Source organism: Xyrauchen texanus, chromosome 10 (genome assembly GCF_025860055.1).
Source record: "Xyrauchen texanus isolate HMW12.3.18 chromosome 10, RBS_HiC_50CHRs, whole genome shotgun sequence".
In the NCBI taxonomy this organism is placed as follows: domain Eukaryota; kingdom Metazoa; phylum Chordata; class Actinopteri; order Cypriniformes; family Catostomidae; genus Xyrauchen; species Xyrauchen texanus.
The window spans coordinates 30,861,217-30,878,563 of NC_068285.1; the positions used below are offsets into that span (position 1 = coordinate 30,861,217).

The 17,347-nt window shown below is 39.1% G+C and overlaps 1 protein-coding gene across 1 annotated transcript in view; it reads left to right on the forward strand.

Moving 5' to 3' along the window:
* The window catches only part of LOC127650088 (microtubule-actin cross-linking factor 1-like), a 118,189-nt gene that overhangs the window by 20,027 nt on the left and 80,815 nt on the right, over positions 1 to 17,347 (forward strand). The window contains exons 18-32 of the mRNA XM_052135290.1: positions 621 to 773; positions 7,794 to 7,948; positions 11,347 to 11,473; positions 11,573 to 11,756; positions 11,836 to 12,002; positions 12,552 to 12,730; positions 12,843 to 12,981; positions 13,466 to 13,659; positions 13,747 to 13,906; positions 14,222 to 14,305; positions 14,419 to 14,526; positions 14,659 to 14,757; positions 14,904 to 15,023; positions 15,155 to 15,246; positions 16,478 to 16,613. Of these exons, the coding sequence (XP_051991250.1) occupies positions 621 to 773; positions 7,794 to 7,948; positions 11,347 to 11,473; positions 11,573 to 11,756; positions 11,836 to 12,002; positions 12,552 to 12,730; positions 12,843 to 12,981; positions 13,466 to 13,659; positions 13,747 to 13,906; positions 14,222 to 14,305; positions 14,419 to 14,526; positions 14,659 to 14,757; positions 14,904 to 15,023; positions 15,155 to 15,246; positions 16,478 to 16,613 (2,097 nt within the window). The remainder of the gene's footprint in view (positions 1 to 620; positions 774 to 7,793; positions 7,949 to 11,346; positions 11,474 to 11,572; positions 11,757 to 11,835; positions 12,003 to 12,551; positions 12,731 to 12,842; positions 12,982 to 13,465; positions 13,660 to 13,746; positions 13,907 to 14,221; positions 14,306 to 14,418; positions 14,527 to 14,658; positions 14,758 to 14,903; positions 15,024 to 15,154; positions 15,247 to 16,477; positions 16,614 to 17,347) is intronic.

The following is a 17,347-nucleotide window of genomic DNA, read 5'->3' on the forward strand; positions in this document are numbered from 1 at the left end:
TTGTATTTAGTATTGTGAAAACACATTTCAGTTACAGCAATTTGACATTTAGCATGAACAATGATTATTAATATAGAAAATGCATATTTTTCAAAGGCTCAAATGTGAATTAAAATTAAATGGTTCTTACTCTGAAGTCAGTCGTTTTGCCGGACATTGGTATCTCTTTCTGCAGTGTCGCACTGAGTAGCCCCACTCACAGTGAAATCTCATTGGTCCAACATCATCTTCCGCATTTCTGGAAATTAAAGGTGTTGTAAGCGACTTTTATGGATTGGAATGCAGAAAATTGTCCTATTGCCTGAAAGATATCACTGAAATAAGTGTCATGGAATATCTCACTGGTCTCCATGACAGCACTAGACTGTGTAAACAGCATACAAAAATGTTTGGTAGTTATTTATCAAATTCTTTGATAAGCCAATCAGAAGACTTGTGCTTTCTACCTATAATTTTTCATGTTGTAGTTGTCGAAGTGGATCGTTCAGATTTAATGCCATATTCAAATTCATAACACTTGTAAGTTTAGTGTACTATTTTGCTATTTTTTTTGTAACTGTTGTTAACTGTGAGATAATCACTCTAACTGTTGTTAACTGTCAGTCTGCTTTCTTTTCCAGGAGGAGAAAGAACAATTGATTGAATATCGCAGCACAGTGGCCAGTCTTGTAGGCCGGGCCAAGTCTGTTGTTCAGCTCCGCCCTCGCAGTGCAGATAGTAACCTGGGCACCACCACGCCCATTCGTGCCATCTGTGACTACCGGCAAATTGAGGTGTGACACACTCCAGACATCTCTACCAAAACCCACTCGCTTTGTCTTATCACATCATAGCCCTGCATTGATCTTTATGCTCTTAAGAACTGATCTAAGATCACATTCAGAAAATAATTTTATTCACATTTGAAAAATAAATGTGATCCTAATTTAGTTTTTCAGAGCTATAAGTTTGTTGCCTCTTTCAATCCAGTCCTACCACATCTAAATCCCTTTCTTAGCTTTCATAGTTTCACTCAGGGGCTTTACTGAAGCATATTCTCAACTCATTTCCAAAACCTAGTGAGCTTCCTTTCTGTCTATATTGCCTACATAGGCAGCTGTTTTCTAAGGTAGCATTCTAATGGGACCTCATATGTGTTAATTGTGTTTGATGTTAGCATGTTGCTAAGCTAACGGCACAATACTCTAATAAGCTTAAAAATATAACGTGCACAAATATTACATAACATTTATTTTTAAACATGAAACTTTTAAATATATTTATTCCTGACATTTCTCTCAACTCCTCACTGAGCTCGGCACATGCAATGCTGCCTTAGAATTTGATTAACAGAAGGTACAAGGCCGCACAAGATTTTACAAGGCAGCTCAACTTTTGGAATGGTTTTTGTATTGGGAGTGAACCTGTCATGCCTTAAAATGTTGTCCATGTTTTGGAACAGAGTTTTGAGTGTCAGATACTCTCAGAAACTCAGAAGCAGTGTAGTTGAAAACTGTACCCCAATGGATTTTCATCAGAGTGTGATGACAACCCAGTTTGAGCCAAAATAATAAGGAACAGCATAAGGCTTTCAGGAGATGATGAAAATGGCTTTGCATGGCTGCCACTAGGACATCTCTTGCTTAACTTACAGATTTTAAATAGAAACAGTGGCTCAATTTTGAGTCATAATTTATGAAAAGATTAGATGCAGTCATTTTCTGCTGACCTAACTTTACATGGAAACTGTAGAAAAATGCTGTAAAAAGTGGTGTGATGCCACAGGAGCTTGGAAAGCTTTTGAATGAATCATGATCACCCTTCTGCACTGCCAAGAGGTTATCTGCACTTATTTAGTAATAAACTCTGCCCTGGAGCTGTAAAGGCAAGTACAAGGGCAAAAGGTGGCTTTGACCAAGATATATCCAGGAGATCGCTTGCATGTTTGCTCATTTAGCTGTGAGCAGAGAATCCTTGCAAAGGACAGGTGCATCATGAATGATGAACAGATTTGCTGTAGCATATCACAATAATTTGAATATATCTTGCTCTTCATGCGCACATACTTACCCCCTCTTTAATAACTGATTTATTAAATTCAAATGAAATAAAAAAACTGGCATTTAGTGAATATCCATGTTTATGCAGAACACTCTTAAACACTCAGTCATGCTTCCAAATGTGGCCCTGTTTCTTTTCCTGATCATATTATTTCAGTCAGACAGGGTCTAATATATGCCCAAAAATAATCTTTTTCTTCCTCCCTACTCCCTCTCCCACCCCCCTTTTCTCTGCCCTCCCCCAATCCTCCTCTTTTTCCTTTGTCCCTCCATTTAACCCCTTTTTTCTCTCTCTGTTGCCCTCCACTCTCTCCTTCTCCTTTCCACTTTATGTGTGTCGGCTGGGCTGGGCAAGGCCAACACTCAGGTACTATTACCGATCACGCTTCTCCTCTGACCTTTGCTCTCTGGCCTGGCCCTGCACACAAGGGACCCCTGTTTTACCTCAGGCGTCCCATACATAGTTAATGTGAAATATCGTATATATATATCATCCGGGTCCAAAATTAACTTTTTGCCACATCTACCAGTGCATGTGAATTGAGAGCATTTGCCAGCTGTAATATTTATTAACCACTGTGAAACTGTATTTTGCATAATTTGTATTATTTAGCTTTTTAGCAATTATTTAGCTGTTCTTTTTCCTTACATATTTGTAACAAACAGTGATATACCATAAGGTAAAACCTGCACTATGGTAAAAGTTACATTGTTAGATATACTCTTTCTAACATTTGTTTGGGATCTCACTAAGGGATCGCCTCAGGCATGACCGATTGAGGAAGCACCAATTGACATTCAGAATGACAGACCTTACATATTTGTATTGCCAGTCACCACATGGTTCTAAAGAAAAGAAATTCAGGCATCCTACATACAGTAAATCTCTAATGGTAAAGCCTGCACTGTGGTGAAAGATAAATTGTTAGATATACTCTTTCTAACATTCGTTCGTGTTTAAGGAAGCACCAATTGACCACAACTGTCAGAATGACAGACCAATCACTGCAGCAATCAGAGTGTCCCGTCTCGGGATGCCACGGTGTGAGGTATTGATGGTTGGGTTACATCTGAGAAAAAAACTCTGTTAACCGGCAAAAAAACTTTATAATGCAATAGCACTGAGGCAAATAAAAGTCATATATCACAATAGAACATTTTAGTGGACATATTTCTTATGGATAAATGGACTCTACGCCCAGGCCTACAATAGGAAAACTGATAAGTACACAATATAATAAGCGACGCTCCAGCATTGAGCACAACACAGCTTATACGCATCCGCTCAATGATGTGCTTCACTGTAAACGGAGTGCTTTGAGTGCCTTCAAAAGTGCGTAGTTGTAAGACTATCGTGGGTGCGTAACATGAAGTTCAAGGCATCCAACAGTTTTTTTTCTTCTGCAACAGTTTATTAAAGCAATTGGTTATTAATACAATTATTATTTAATTACTTATTTTTAAACATGATTAACAATCGTATTTTATCTAATTACACAATGATGATTCATCGACATTATAGACATTACAGTTTTATCGTCTGTTAATGCCTGATCTTCTGTAAAGCTGCTTTGAAACGATGTGTGTTGTGAAAAGCACTATACAAATAAAAATGACTTGACTTGACTGTCAGACACCCCACCATAAAGAATCAGCAACAGAGTTCATAAAAATACTCTCAACACCTCACAAATAAAACTGGACTATGCATTATAACGGAAACATTGCTTTCAGAGGGCGATATATAGTCCTATTATGACTAAAATTAAAATGTATTGTTGAATGCAGTGAATTTGTACACAAGCAATGCTGTAATGAGGAGAATTTAAGATGCAACTTTCAAGTTTACCACGCTGATAGTAACTATATTCAACACTACATGCATGCTGACAGCACACTTTACATTGCAAAAAGTTGCATCTCTCTATTCAACACTTTAAAAGCACAATGGATCAACATATTAAACTTACTAGTTTGTTGATGAATGAATATTGGAACATCCTGTCCCATTTGTAGGATGCGCACCCATATGTGACTTCTGACTGCATTTCTGGTGAATATGAGTCTGGTTTATGTTCAGGTCGCGACCACAGGCTGGGGCGCAGTGTTCGTTGGCAGAAAAGCACGAGGAGTGTGGTCTCCATTCCTAATGGAGAAATAAATTATATGGAGCTATTAACAGTGTTTTTAGGTCTGAAACTCTTTATAAGTTTCCTCCAAGGCTGCCAAGTGTTAGTCAGAACAGACAACACTAGGGTAATAGTGTACATAAACTGACAATGAGGTGTTCATTCACAATAACTTCACAGTCTGGCACAGAGGCTGATTGTGCAGTGTAGCAGTGTACTCTTTCTGTCATTACTTAAAACCCATGACCCAGCCAGGGGTGATGAAAACGGGTTCGGATCTGTTGTTCAGGTGAAATCCCATATATGGGGACTGGGCAGTTCACCCTCCGGTGGTGAATCAGGTGACTCAGAGATACAGTCAGGCTGCCGTAGTTCTCTTCACATTGCACAAAAACCCGCAATATCCCGTTCTTATACCTGGCAGACAAAAATGGACCATTGGGTGTGAATGCTGTAATGCACCATGGCCAAACTTATTACTGTGCGCATACTCCACCTTCTAAGCAGGGTTCATACCAAGGTGCTTGAAATACTTGAATTTGGCTTTTTTAAATTGAAGTCCTGGAAAAACTTTGAAAATAGCCATTTTTACCAAGAGGTGCTAAAAAAAGTGCTTGAATTGTAGAAAATGTTATGTTGGTTAAATCATTTAATAAGTTATATGTATTTATTTATTTTCTGAAAACACATATACAATCCTATTACAGAAAGAAGACATGGAGAAGGGCCGGTTCTTTTTAACAGAGGTCCAGATGACTGCTGAAGCAGCTCATAGACGCTGTCACTTGGCTTTTCACAGTGCTTTTCAGATTGGGCCAACCACAATCGATTGTTACTGGCTGAGGATTCACAAAAATATTTTATATTGGTGGATTTCACAAGCATGAATCCTTGCAACTATCACTTTTAATTACAAATTACTTTCCAGAGTGAAAATATTCTCCAAAGAGATGCAAAACGTTCTGAATTTGAATGCGGATCGATGGATGATTCAGTTTTGTTAGCTGTCTAGTGCCCCCATGTGTAAAGAGAGCTTTGTGTCTCACAAAACAGAGCTGCATTTCCCAAAAGCATCATATGATGAGTTACCCAAGATAATTCAACTCCTGTATGACCAGCCCTGTCCTCTCCTGTTGTGCAGATACCTCCCTTTCTCATGCGCGTGGGGAAATATTCCACCCCTCCCATCACAGGATTGTTCTCTGGGCTTTGCTCATGAGAGGTTGAATCTAAATGTTTTCGGTTACCTTCTAAAATGATCAAGACAATTCAGAGCACAAGGGCAGCCTCAACATGCTCTTTGTATGATCACAAATGGGGAATGATAGTGTGCACTTAGATAAGTCATTCCTTTCCTATTTTCAGTGACTGACGTTCTATGTTGGCGTGTCATGTGGGGCTGGACTTGGGAAAGATAGGTCAGCACCCACTGATTTGTCGGTTTATGAAAGGTTTGGGACGGTTACATTCAGTTTCTAAGCCTCTGGTGCCATCTTGGGATTCATCAGTGGTTTTAGATGGCCTTTCACAGCCTCCTTTTGAGCCATTAGAATGCTTCTTTCTCTTAAGATCGCTTTACTGTTGGAGCTCACAACAGCAAAGCGATTGAGTGAGTCGCACGCTTTGCCAGTACACTCCAAGTATTCAGTTCGCCTCTGGTGGGTCAAAAACACTTCAACTTAATCTGGTATTTGTTCTTAATGTGATTGATTCAACAGGGGCTTGTAGTCTGTTGATTTGCTACCTTTTCTTCTGCCGCCTTTTTACACACCAGAGGAAGTGTGGTTGCACTGTTTGTGCATACTTATGAGCAGAAGACGAGAGCACAAAGGAAGATTAATTAGCTCTTCGTTTTCATGAGCTGACACTCATAGTGATAAACCTATTTCTTGTCAGCGTCTCTCCCATTGGGTTTTTGACACTATTTGTAGCGAGTGGCAAAAGCGCAAATTTGCAAAAGGACTACGAACCCCCTCCAATGGGGTATGGCCACATCCTGGGATTTATTTAGAGGCATTTCAGTTCAAGACATATTCAGCTGGGCATCTCTGAAATACCGCTGCCTGGATGTGACTGAGCTGTCAGTGGCCCATTCAGTTTTTATTGTAGGGGCAGTGCGCGATGCGCTGTAAGCATTTACTCACAGGGTACTGAAGATGATGGGAATAAGATCTTATTAAAATAAGGGGAATAGGTTTTATGTGTGTAATGGTAGTTAAAGCTACGATTATGTTGGCTGCCTTTTTATTGTTCGGCTGTTGCGTCTGTCTCTTACAGCAAATATGCAATACTTGTCTATATTCCTTTGTGATATACCGAACAAATGTTAGAAAGAGAACGTTAGGTTACGTTAATAACCCTGGTTCTCTAATAACAGAAGTGTGGTATTTCACCTCACCTCCCTCCTCGCAGACTTGGCACTGTGAAGAGATATGCTGAGAGTAGTGCAGCAGCAGTCTATATACTAGGGATGCGGGACTCCTTGATCACTTAGTGATGGGTCTGTCATTCTGACAGACGTGGTAAATTGATGCTTCCTCAATCAATCACACCTGAGGTGTTCCCTTAGTGAGATACCTCAGTTCTGTTATCAGAGAACTGGGGTTACGAATGTAACCTAACGTTTTCATTAGTAGCCTGTTTGGATGTCTTTTATTTGAATCGTGCATGTCACTTATTGTGAGTCGACTATTGTTCTTACAATATGATTTAAACCACGTATTATATCAGTTGGCGAGTAACTCACCAAAGTCATTTGACCCTTGGCGATTGTTAGTGTCAAGTCAAGACAATATATGATACCAAATTGTTTTCTCACAGAGATCAAATAACCATGTTATTTACAGTATACAGTATAGAAGCAGGTAGGCAGATTTTTGGTCAACTCCATGGTGGGAGCATGTTGCCTGTTTATTTGCTAAAACACATTAGTGGTTTTCACATTTATCAGTCATGAGCAGGCGGTGCCCCTCTGGTAGCTTTGAATTTCCAACTGCTGCGCAACATAATATGGAGCAAAATGTTCTTTGTGTGCAAGGGATAAGGTGAGAGTTGAGGTGGGGCACTAAAAAGTTCTCTCATGCCTTCTCTTTGATTTTTAATTTGCTTAAATCACTTTGAATGCTTTCATTTTTATGTTGCCTTAAGGGTTATTGCTACCCTTTAACTTTCATGTTAGCAAGGCAAAGCCAGGCAGAAAAAGTGTAATTCAACATTTAAACAAACAAGAATAGTCCTTTTGAAATTATGCTTTTTTTCCAGTCAGTTGCAAAGTTGTGCTATTGCAGTAAGGCATTATTTAATATTATTCATATTTCACATAATTCAGCCCATATGAAGGCCATCAGCATTAACACTTTATTCATCCTCTTTTGGTTGACATTATGAATCCCTATACTTTTTAATCAACATTGACCATAAATGTAGCTTTTTTTGGTCATTTTTCAAAACCTCACACTTTCCCACTATGTATTTCCTCTCTCTACCTCCTTCCATCCCTTTTTTCTGCCCTTCCCTCTCTAAACCCCCCGTCTCTCTCCCTGTCTCTCTCCCTGTCTCTCTCGCTATCTCTCTCTCTCTCTCTCTCTCTCTCTCTCTCTCTTGCGCTCACTCTCTAATTCTTCAGATCACAATCAGTAAAGGAGAGGAGTGTGTGTTGGAGGATAACTCTCAGAGGATCAAGTGGAAGGTCATTAGTCCTACTGGAAATGAGGCCATGGTGCCGTCTGTGTGTTTTACCGTCCCTCCTCCGAATCAAGAGGCCATCGACACTGCCAGCAGGTACAGTTCACAGATTCTTACAGTTCCCTGTTAAACATTAAACATTTATAATTCACACACATGCAGGAATATTCTTACGTCTTCTGTAATGTGACAGTTTTCCGGGTGAATATTCAGTGGGACATAATGAAGTGCAGGACTTTTTTCCAGTATTTCAGTGAATTGTGAGGGGGTGAAATATGTGAGGCTAGTTAGAAATATAGGCCTTTTCCCTATGTTTTAAACTTGATTTGTGCTACGAACATGAATAATAGCTCAAATCATGCAGCTTATTGAGAAGAGTTGTGCTCAGTGGCATAATTACATGAGGTGTAAGGTGTGCAGGCACACCGGGGCCCGGGGAAATGGAGGGAAAATGTTCAAGGGTTCAAATTCAAATTAATCCAACTTCTGATTGGACGATGAAGCAGGTGAAAATCCCAAAGACTTAAAGTACTGTATATTTAAGGAGGGACCCAAGCCATATTTTGGGATCTTTTGACTTGGCCCAGAAAATAATTACCAAGCAACCAACCAGCAATGCAATAACAACCAGTTGTGGATGAAGTACACTAATCCTGTAGCTGAGTAAAAGTACAGGTATCCTGATGAAATATTACTCCATTAAAATTAAAATTACTAATTTTAAATTTCCACTTGAATAAAAGTTCAAAAGTACTTGCTTTCAAATGCATTTTTTTATCAGACTTAAAAAGTACAAGTCTATTAAACCTATAGTTCACCCAAAAATGTATATTCTGTCATCATTACTCACTCTCATGCAAATGAATGGTGACTAGAACTTTGAAGCTCAAGAAACACATGAAGCCAGCATAAAAGTAGTCCATAAGAATCCACAGATTTAATCCATGTCTTGAGAAGCGATATGATAGGTATGGGTGAGAAACAGATAAATATTTATGTCCTTTTTTACCATAGGTATATTACAAAAAGCAAAAATCTGGGAATGGGGGCCAATTTTTGAACGTAACATACTAACTTTTTCTAAAGTTTACACCTTTTCTGTGTACAATTATAGCCAGTTTTACAATTTCATTACCATGATGATGTAATGTCAACAAACCCCCTAAAAGTTTAACAACTTTACAGCTCAAATAATACACAAGTTTTAACTGAAGAATTAATTTGTGCTTTTATAAACTTATGAGATTAACATTTCTGACTTCAAACCCTCCAAAATTTGGCCACATTCACTTTCATTGTAAGTGCCTCACTGTAACCTACATTTTTATTTATTTATTTTTTTAAGACAAGGAGGGACAAGAAAACTTTCCTTAAAAACGTTTAATGGAGTTAAAAGTATGATAGTTTGCTTTTGAATGTTCTAAATTAAAAGTAATTGTTTCCTAAAATATTTGTAATGTACTTAAGTAAAAAAATACTTAGTTACTGTCCACCACTGCTAACAACCACTCAGAACACAATAGCAATTGCATAGCATCTAGCAATGTGGTGTCGAATTTGTAAAGGGGAAACACCACTACCATTGTCGATTATTTCTCCCTGACTACACAACATTGAGTACGTCAACAGATATTTTCTATTTTGATAAAAGGTTGAACAATTTTTACCTCAGCCATTGACATTAATAATGCTTTTAAAGAATTCTTGATCTTTATTGTTCCACATCTTCGTCCACCGATGAAGATAATAGAAACTTATTAAACCATGAAACTTAGAAATCATTAAAGAATGGAAAGCTTCCACCAACCATGACACAAGCCCGGATCAAACTGATTCTTAAAAAGAACAAAGATCCAAGCGAGTGTAAGAGTTAATGTCCAATTTTCCCTGATCCAGCTAGATGTAAAAATACGGTCAAAAATGTTGGCTAATCGATTGAGTAAAGTTATGAGTTCTCTTATACTGTACATACAGATCAGGTGGGGTTTATTCGGGGCAGTTCTGATAACATTAGGAGTTTCATCAATATCATGTGGTCAGTTGCGAATAATCAGACTCCGGTCGCTGCCATCTCACTTGACGCAGAAAAAGATGTTTGATAGGGTAGAATGGGATTATCTTTTTAAGATTTTGGAAATATAGGGGTTTGGGAATACTTTTATTGGATGGATTAAGTTACTTTATAGACACCCTGTACCAGTGGTACAAACAAATGGATTCATTTCTGATTATTTTACTCTGGATAGGGGCACCCGGCAGGGTTGCCCTCTTTTCCCATTATTGTTCTGTCTTGCCCTGGAACCTTTAGCGGCTGCGATAAGAAAGAAGGATAATATTCCAGGGGTTGTGGCGGGAGGTATGGCGCATAAGATTTTACTTTACACAGATTATATTTTATTAGTCATCTGCGACCCTACTAGATTTTTGCCTTGCCTCCACAGAATTATTAACTCCTTTTGTAAGTTTTCAGGATACAGAGTCAAGCTTTGGCTCTGACAGTGTACTGCCTAGTAACGGCTTTCCAGCCAGGCATTTGGGCATTTTATTCCCAGCAAATGTGTGGGAATAAAAGACACTCTAGAGTGTGCTTGCTGCTTTTAGAAAGGTCATGAAGCTTCTGCGTACTATTCCTGGCTAATTCAGATTCTAGGGGACAGGGTTTTAACATCTCTTAAAAAGTTATGGGGGAGAGACTTGAATTTAGTTCTAGAAGATGGAGAATGGGGTAGGATATAAAAAAAATATCAAGTCTATTTCTAGGGATGCAAGGGTGCGCCTCATTAATGTAAGATTCTGCATCGTTTTTATTGGTCTTTAAGGCTTGGCCTTAAAGACACACCTACTTGCTGGCGATGCCAGTTGGAGGATGGGGACATAGCCCATGTTTTTTGGTCCTGTGTTGAGATTCAGGAGTTTTTGTTGGGGGTTCAGGGTTTTTTCTGTGAGGTCTTGGGCACTCAGATTTTATTCTGCCCCAGACTTGACCTGCTTGATGATTGGCAGGCAGGTGATACTCAGGGGATGGAAGTCGCCGGGTGCACCTTCATTTCATGGGTGGTGCACCGAGTTGGGGAGAGCTTTTGAGGAGTTATCTCATAGACGGCTGTGCAGTTTGGGTGATTATGGCAGGAATTGGGGCACTTATTTGGCCTTGAAAGGGAGGAGCAGTGGAGAGGGACAATTGGGTTGGACTTTCTGTAATTAACATGTGGAATCTCTTTTGGTTTTTTTTGGTTGGTTAATTTCTTTGTCTTTTCATAGAGTATTTTCTATGAACTGCTTGTTTATATGTGTGTCTGTTGTTATTTAATGTCTGAACACTGGGATGTATGTTGTGTGATGGGAGGGAAGGAGGGGGGGGGCATATATTGATTAATTCTATTAAGTCAATTCCATGTTAATTTAAATTTTGGAATCATTAGAAATTGTTAATGACAAAAAAAATTTTTTTTGCAACATTTGAGATAATCTTTAAAAAACACATTTCTGTGTAGAATGGAGCAGATGTACCAGAACGTCATGTCTCTGTGGCACCAGCTGCATGTTAACATGAAGAGTGTTGTCTCCTGGCACTACCTGCAGAAAGACATCCAAAATATTTCCTGCTGGAGCCTAGACACAGTTCGTACCACTACTCCATCCAATTTCCCATTTATTCTCTTATCGGAATGTATTTATTTATACTCACATTTTTTTGTTAACTCTTTTTTTTCTCTGTAGATGCAATTACAGTCCCCAGTGGAGAGGCAGCAGGCTTTAGACAACCTGGACGCCCACCTGTCCGACTTCCTGACAGACGGTCGTGAGAGCTCCCTTTTCACGCCTGCTGAACGACGTGAGCTAGAGAAGGATGCTGAGAACTGCCGTGAACATTGCCAAACAATGCTAGTCTCTTTAGAGACAGGTAAGATGGTGTTTATTGATGTATTGATTACTTATAAAAGCAAATTAAATGATGCTCAGCATTGACTTTTGTGTTTTAGCGGAAAAGGATGAGTCAGTGTCTCGCACCTACCTGTCAGAGCTGCAGGGCATCAAGTCACACCTAGAGGATGCAGAGAGCAGACTGATGCGTGGCATTCAGACTCCACACCCCAGCACAATATCAGGAGATCTCGTAGACAATTCGGTTCATATAGCAGAGCAAGAGGTGAGGAATGACCTGTTCAACTGCTCCCTCTACTGGTCAACAACCTCAATTACTGTCTAATCAGCACAACAGTTATTAACCGATGCTCTGATCAGTAAACAGTAGTGATAATTAACTGCATCGTTGCATTACAATTGAAAAGACTTTGCAAATTCTACAAAAATACTCTTCAAGACCTGATGAAAAGTCTTGACAAGCACTGTTTTCCTTCCTATGTTGATGTATTTCTTACTGAAACAGGATGTTTTGACGGGACATATTACAGAGCTAGCTGTTGCAGGTCATAGGCTGGTAGTATTTAGGGAAGGCCTTTTTAATTCTTGAGAGCATTATATTGGACAGAATTTTGTATATGCTCCTAAATGCAAGATTAATCATCAATATTTTTGGTTAATTTTCCTGAATTAGAAAGATTGTAAAGTTTAAATGCATGTAACTACTAAGTTAATTTGTTTCATCTTGTAGAGGTACACATGAACAAAAATTAAAATTTCTATTTCATGTGGTGTTAAAGAAATTAATCTGATTTGAGGACTATTGGTGTTGCAGAACCTCCAGCAGGATCTGAAAGGTCTGCAGTCAGATTTGGGCGAGGTGTCTCGCCGCTGCGTGAGCTTTTTTGAGGACAAGCCTGCCTCTTCCAGTGTGCCTGTTCTGCGCTCTGAACTGAACTTTGCTTTAGAACACATAGAGAAACTCAACTCCCTCTCTTCTGTTTATCTGCAAAAGTTAGTACATAAAATAATTTCAATACACATGTACTTACACTAGACATCTGCCATTGTTCATCTCGGTTTAGCCTTAAGTGCAAGCATAATTTTTTTCCTCTGCTTCTGCCAGATTAAAGACGGTAGACGTGTTAATGAGAAGCCTGCAGGCTGCAGAAAGTCAGGTGAGAAGGTATGAGAGTCGACTGAGCGAAGAGGATGTTGTTCCTGCTGATACTTCTGCAATCCAGGCCTTGGAAGAACAGTTAAAGGTGAGAAACACGCACACAGAACTTTTTGTTTCTAGTGTCTTGTTTCTACAGTATATTGGACAGTCTGATTATGCTGCCAATATCTGGCATTGTGGAGGTATTGGTATCAGCTGATAACCATGTAAAATTGGCTGGTTACAAGAGGTAGTAGTTCCCCTTTGTAATGACTGATTTGTTTTGAATTATCTGTTTACAATTTTTTAAGTGAATATATACAGAGTAAAATTGTATATATTGTCATATTCATGTGAAGTATTATCATATAATGCATTACGCCAGCCATCAGCCACCCTACTCTGTTGATAGTAGCATAAATTATAACTCATTTTGGTAAACAAAGAGTTTACATTTATGCATTTTTACATTTATGCATTTGGCAGATGCTTTTACCCAAAGCGTCTTACAGTGCATTACATGTATACATTTTATCAGTGTCATTTTATAACACTATTAGCATCTGACTGCATTGCACGATCTTTGTCAGAAATGGCATTCAGAGCTGGAGGAGCCGGACCACATCTTCCAGAGTATGAGTTTAGAGGTCCAGCGTGCTAGAGAGGCGGGAAACCAACTCAGCCAGCTGCATCCTGACCGCAGCCCCGAACTCGACCGCTACCAGGAGAAAGCACACCAGCTTGCAGAGAGGTGGAATGGTGTGCGCAGGCAAATGGAGACACGGTGAGTTGTTTAGAGGTCAAAAGTGTGTAACTACTAATATGCTTTTTAATTAGTTCACATTGTAACATGAAACTTAATGGCTCACAGGCAGTTAGATCTGAAGATGCTGGGTTCGGTGCTGCAGCAGTACAGAGAAGGTCATTCTTCTCTCATCCGCTGGATAGAGGAGACCACCGAAAGACAGGAGAACACACAACTAGAGCAGACTGACAGCAGAGCTTTGTCAGAGCAGCTTTCACAGCAAACGGTAAGAGAGAAGACTGATGTAACTGCTATAAGAGCTATAAACAGGTTTTCCATGTAACCTGTAAATATCAGGAAATGTTTTGGGCAATAAATTGGTTCACAGATCAGTCATGTGTGATTCATAAGTGATGATTCATAAGTCTGAATTTAGAATAAATATTTAGTCTTTATCAAGTAATCACAAACGACTGGTAAGGTCAAAGATATTAATTGGTCAAAAAGTGTGGGAACCTTGTATAAAATTAATCAGTGTTTGAATTCAGTATTTCAAAATTCCCATGTGTTTGCACTCAGTATTCGATCTATTCATGTGCAGGCCTTGGTGGCTGAGATCGAACAGAACCAGACCAAACTGGATGAGTGCCAGACGTACTCCAAACAGTATTGCGCTGCTGTCAAAGTAAGCATTCTGTCAAAATCTACATTCTACTGCTTACTGCCACTCTGTCAGGCAGCATGTTTAAACAATAGCATTATACTTTTGCTTACAATGTCTTCCTGTCTGTGCCTTAGGACTATGAACTCCAACTTATGACATTTAGAGCTTTTGTCGAAACAACCCAGAAATCCCCTGTAAAAAGGAGAAGAATGCACTCTTCATCAGATGTAATCACTCAAGAGGTAAACAAAGGCAAACCTGGGGGTTAGGATGCAGTATACAGCTTTGTATGGATTCAATTAATTTTTGACATTGATTGTCCTGTTGGCTCATTAAATCAAACGGCTTAATCAAATGTTTCTACTTTCTCTTAGTTCATGGATTTACGCACACGTTACACAGCTCTGGTTACCCTGACAACACAGCATGTGAAGTACATTAGTGATGCACTGCGGCGACTTGAAGAGGAAGAGGTGTGCTATCATTCATTTCTATGCCTCCTACCATACTTTCAGCCTCGATTTGTACCATAACTTACTCAAATATACACTTAAAAGGCAATACCAGTTTTTATCATACTTTGTATATTAAATAGATATGTTCCCTTTTTATGGTACAGAAAGAGGTAGAGGAGGAGAGGCAGGCGAGAGTGGGGCAGGTCTCAGAGATGCTCGGCTGGGTCAAGGGCCTGCAGGAGCGAGCAGGAAGGTCTGCAGAGTCATCACTTGCTGCACAGCAGGTAAATTTAGATTACCTATTTTTATATATTATGCAGACAGTAGTATGTCATTCCAAATCGAGTACATTTATGTGTTATAGATCATCTTAATGTTTGATTTGTGGCATTAAAATCATCGGTCTCACTTTTAGGCCATTACTGAGCAGTTAGCAGCCAAAAAAGAAGAGGTTGCTGAAGCTATCAGGAGCACACAAGTTTTCCTGATGTCTAAGCAGGCCACCAAGTGAGTGTTTTTTAACTACTGTACTGTGGCAGGGGTTCTCAAACTTCTCAGACCAATCACAATTGATCAAGTCAAGTCCACCCAAGTACATACCCTACTTATGGCCATAATAGCTAGCTTTGAAAAATTCTGATTACAGATTATAATGCCGGTAAAATTAAGACATTTTTATTTGTCAAGGAATCAGTTCTACTGCTTCTTAAATTGAATATTTTGCATGTGAGAGTATATTTATATAACCTGCAGCAGTGCTCAATGCATCATATCATCAACAAGCAAAGTCTCTTGGAATACCAACACGGTTTTCCATGCATCATTTTTATTAGGCTATATTCATGTGGTTACAGACAAATTATATAGAACAGTGAAATTGCTCACAGAAACATTTAACTTCTCCATCTTGCCTGCACTGGACTCCAATATTTCACATAGACTCACAGCAGATGGGTGACGTGAGCTCCACTGTCTTCACTCTCATTGTCGAATGAATCACGCTCGAATGTCGCTCGTCATTTGTATAAAGTGAAACTTCTGTCAACTTCATGGCGACCTCTGTCGCCAATAGTCACTGTCACTCTTGTCACTGGAAGTCACTCTTCTCTCAATGAAAATGAATGGGATTGTGACATTTTGTTGTTCAATGTCATTTGCAGGGTGAACGGGGCTTAGTGTGTACATAATGTTTTTTTCTTTTTTGTGAATTATGAGTTAAAGAGAAGAGTGTCATATATGGGTATTCTACTACTCTTTCACTTGCTAAATAGCTGGGACTTTATGATGATATTTTATAATCCTATAAATAAATATATTTATGAATAAATGCCATATATTGAGTAAAAATAAAATATTATTTAATGAGAACGTAAGTGAGCGTGCATTTGCTGCAATTGCCACATAAAAATGCCTCTTTTTGGAAGGTTTGTCCAAAATATTTGCACAGTTTTTCTTAGTAAATCACCCGCAATATGCCCACGACGCACACGCACAATTTGATGGATTGCACAAACAAACTAGCACACGTTATTTGGGGTCTTTGTAAACCTAACCCCTTTATATTGTTTAATCTAATTTCTAGTGTTAAACCTTTCCTAGATTTTTGTGGTATACCATGGGGGTGCTCTGCGTCCCAGTTTGAAAGCAACTGCACTAAGAGGTCTGCATGGTATTTGAGGACCAATTAATGTTAAATTCTGTATGTATGCAAAAAAAGTTATTAAATATGTATCCTTAGGCTGTCTTCTGAAGAGCGTGCGCAGATGGTCTCCCAGCTGGATGAGCTGACATCCACCTACAGTCAACTCTGTGTCAGCTCTGCCACTCAATTGCAACATCTGGAAGAGCAGCTGGCCAAAGAGGAGGAACGTAAGGTACAGTTAGAGGGGCATGGGGAAGTCACTAGTGAAAGCTGTGTTAAACTTTGCCAAAGCAAGCTTCAACTGCACAGAGATTGTCTTGAAACAATGCCTCTGAAATGTATTGCTTTAAATACTGCTCTGCGTTATGGTCAAGTATGGTCAGTGTGAGCAGGAGAAACGCTACAGCTGTGTGTGTGTGTGTATGTAAGCAGGTTCGAAAACGGGTTATGTTTTTGTGTTGCTTGTCACGTGTGGTTTAACATCCATCATCACCTCTGTACACCTCACCAATATTTTATTTAACAGTTATAACAGATTAATAGCATGGTGTGAAATCTGAATCATCTCCATTTTCCACAACATGCCTGAGATCATGTTACCCACACCAACCTTATTTGTCATATTAATCAAGCACATCGGCTTCAATGCAATTCAACTCCTCATCAGAGTAGAATAGTATGACAACTTTTCGGCATTAAAAACTGCTTATAGCAACTTTAGTGGTAATATATGCTACATTCACATTGTAGTTTAGCTTTTTGTGGTTTGGGTTTTTCTATGAAAAGTTTCCCTTTTTTTTTTTTACACTGTAGACCTGCACGTTTCATTTATATACACCATTAGATAAACACGTACACAAAAACATAAATGTCTTTGCATCCACATTGTTGACATATGAAGCCATTGTGTAGAACTGTGAACTCATACATCAGTCATTATGTAGTGGTTACTGTGTGAACAATGGT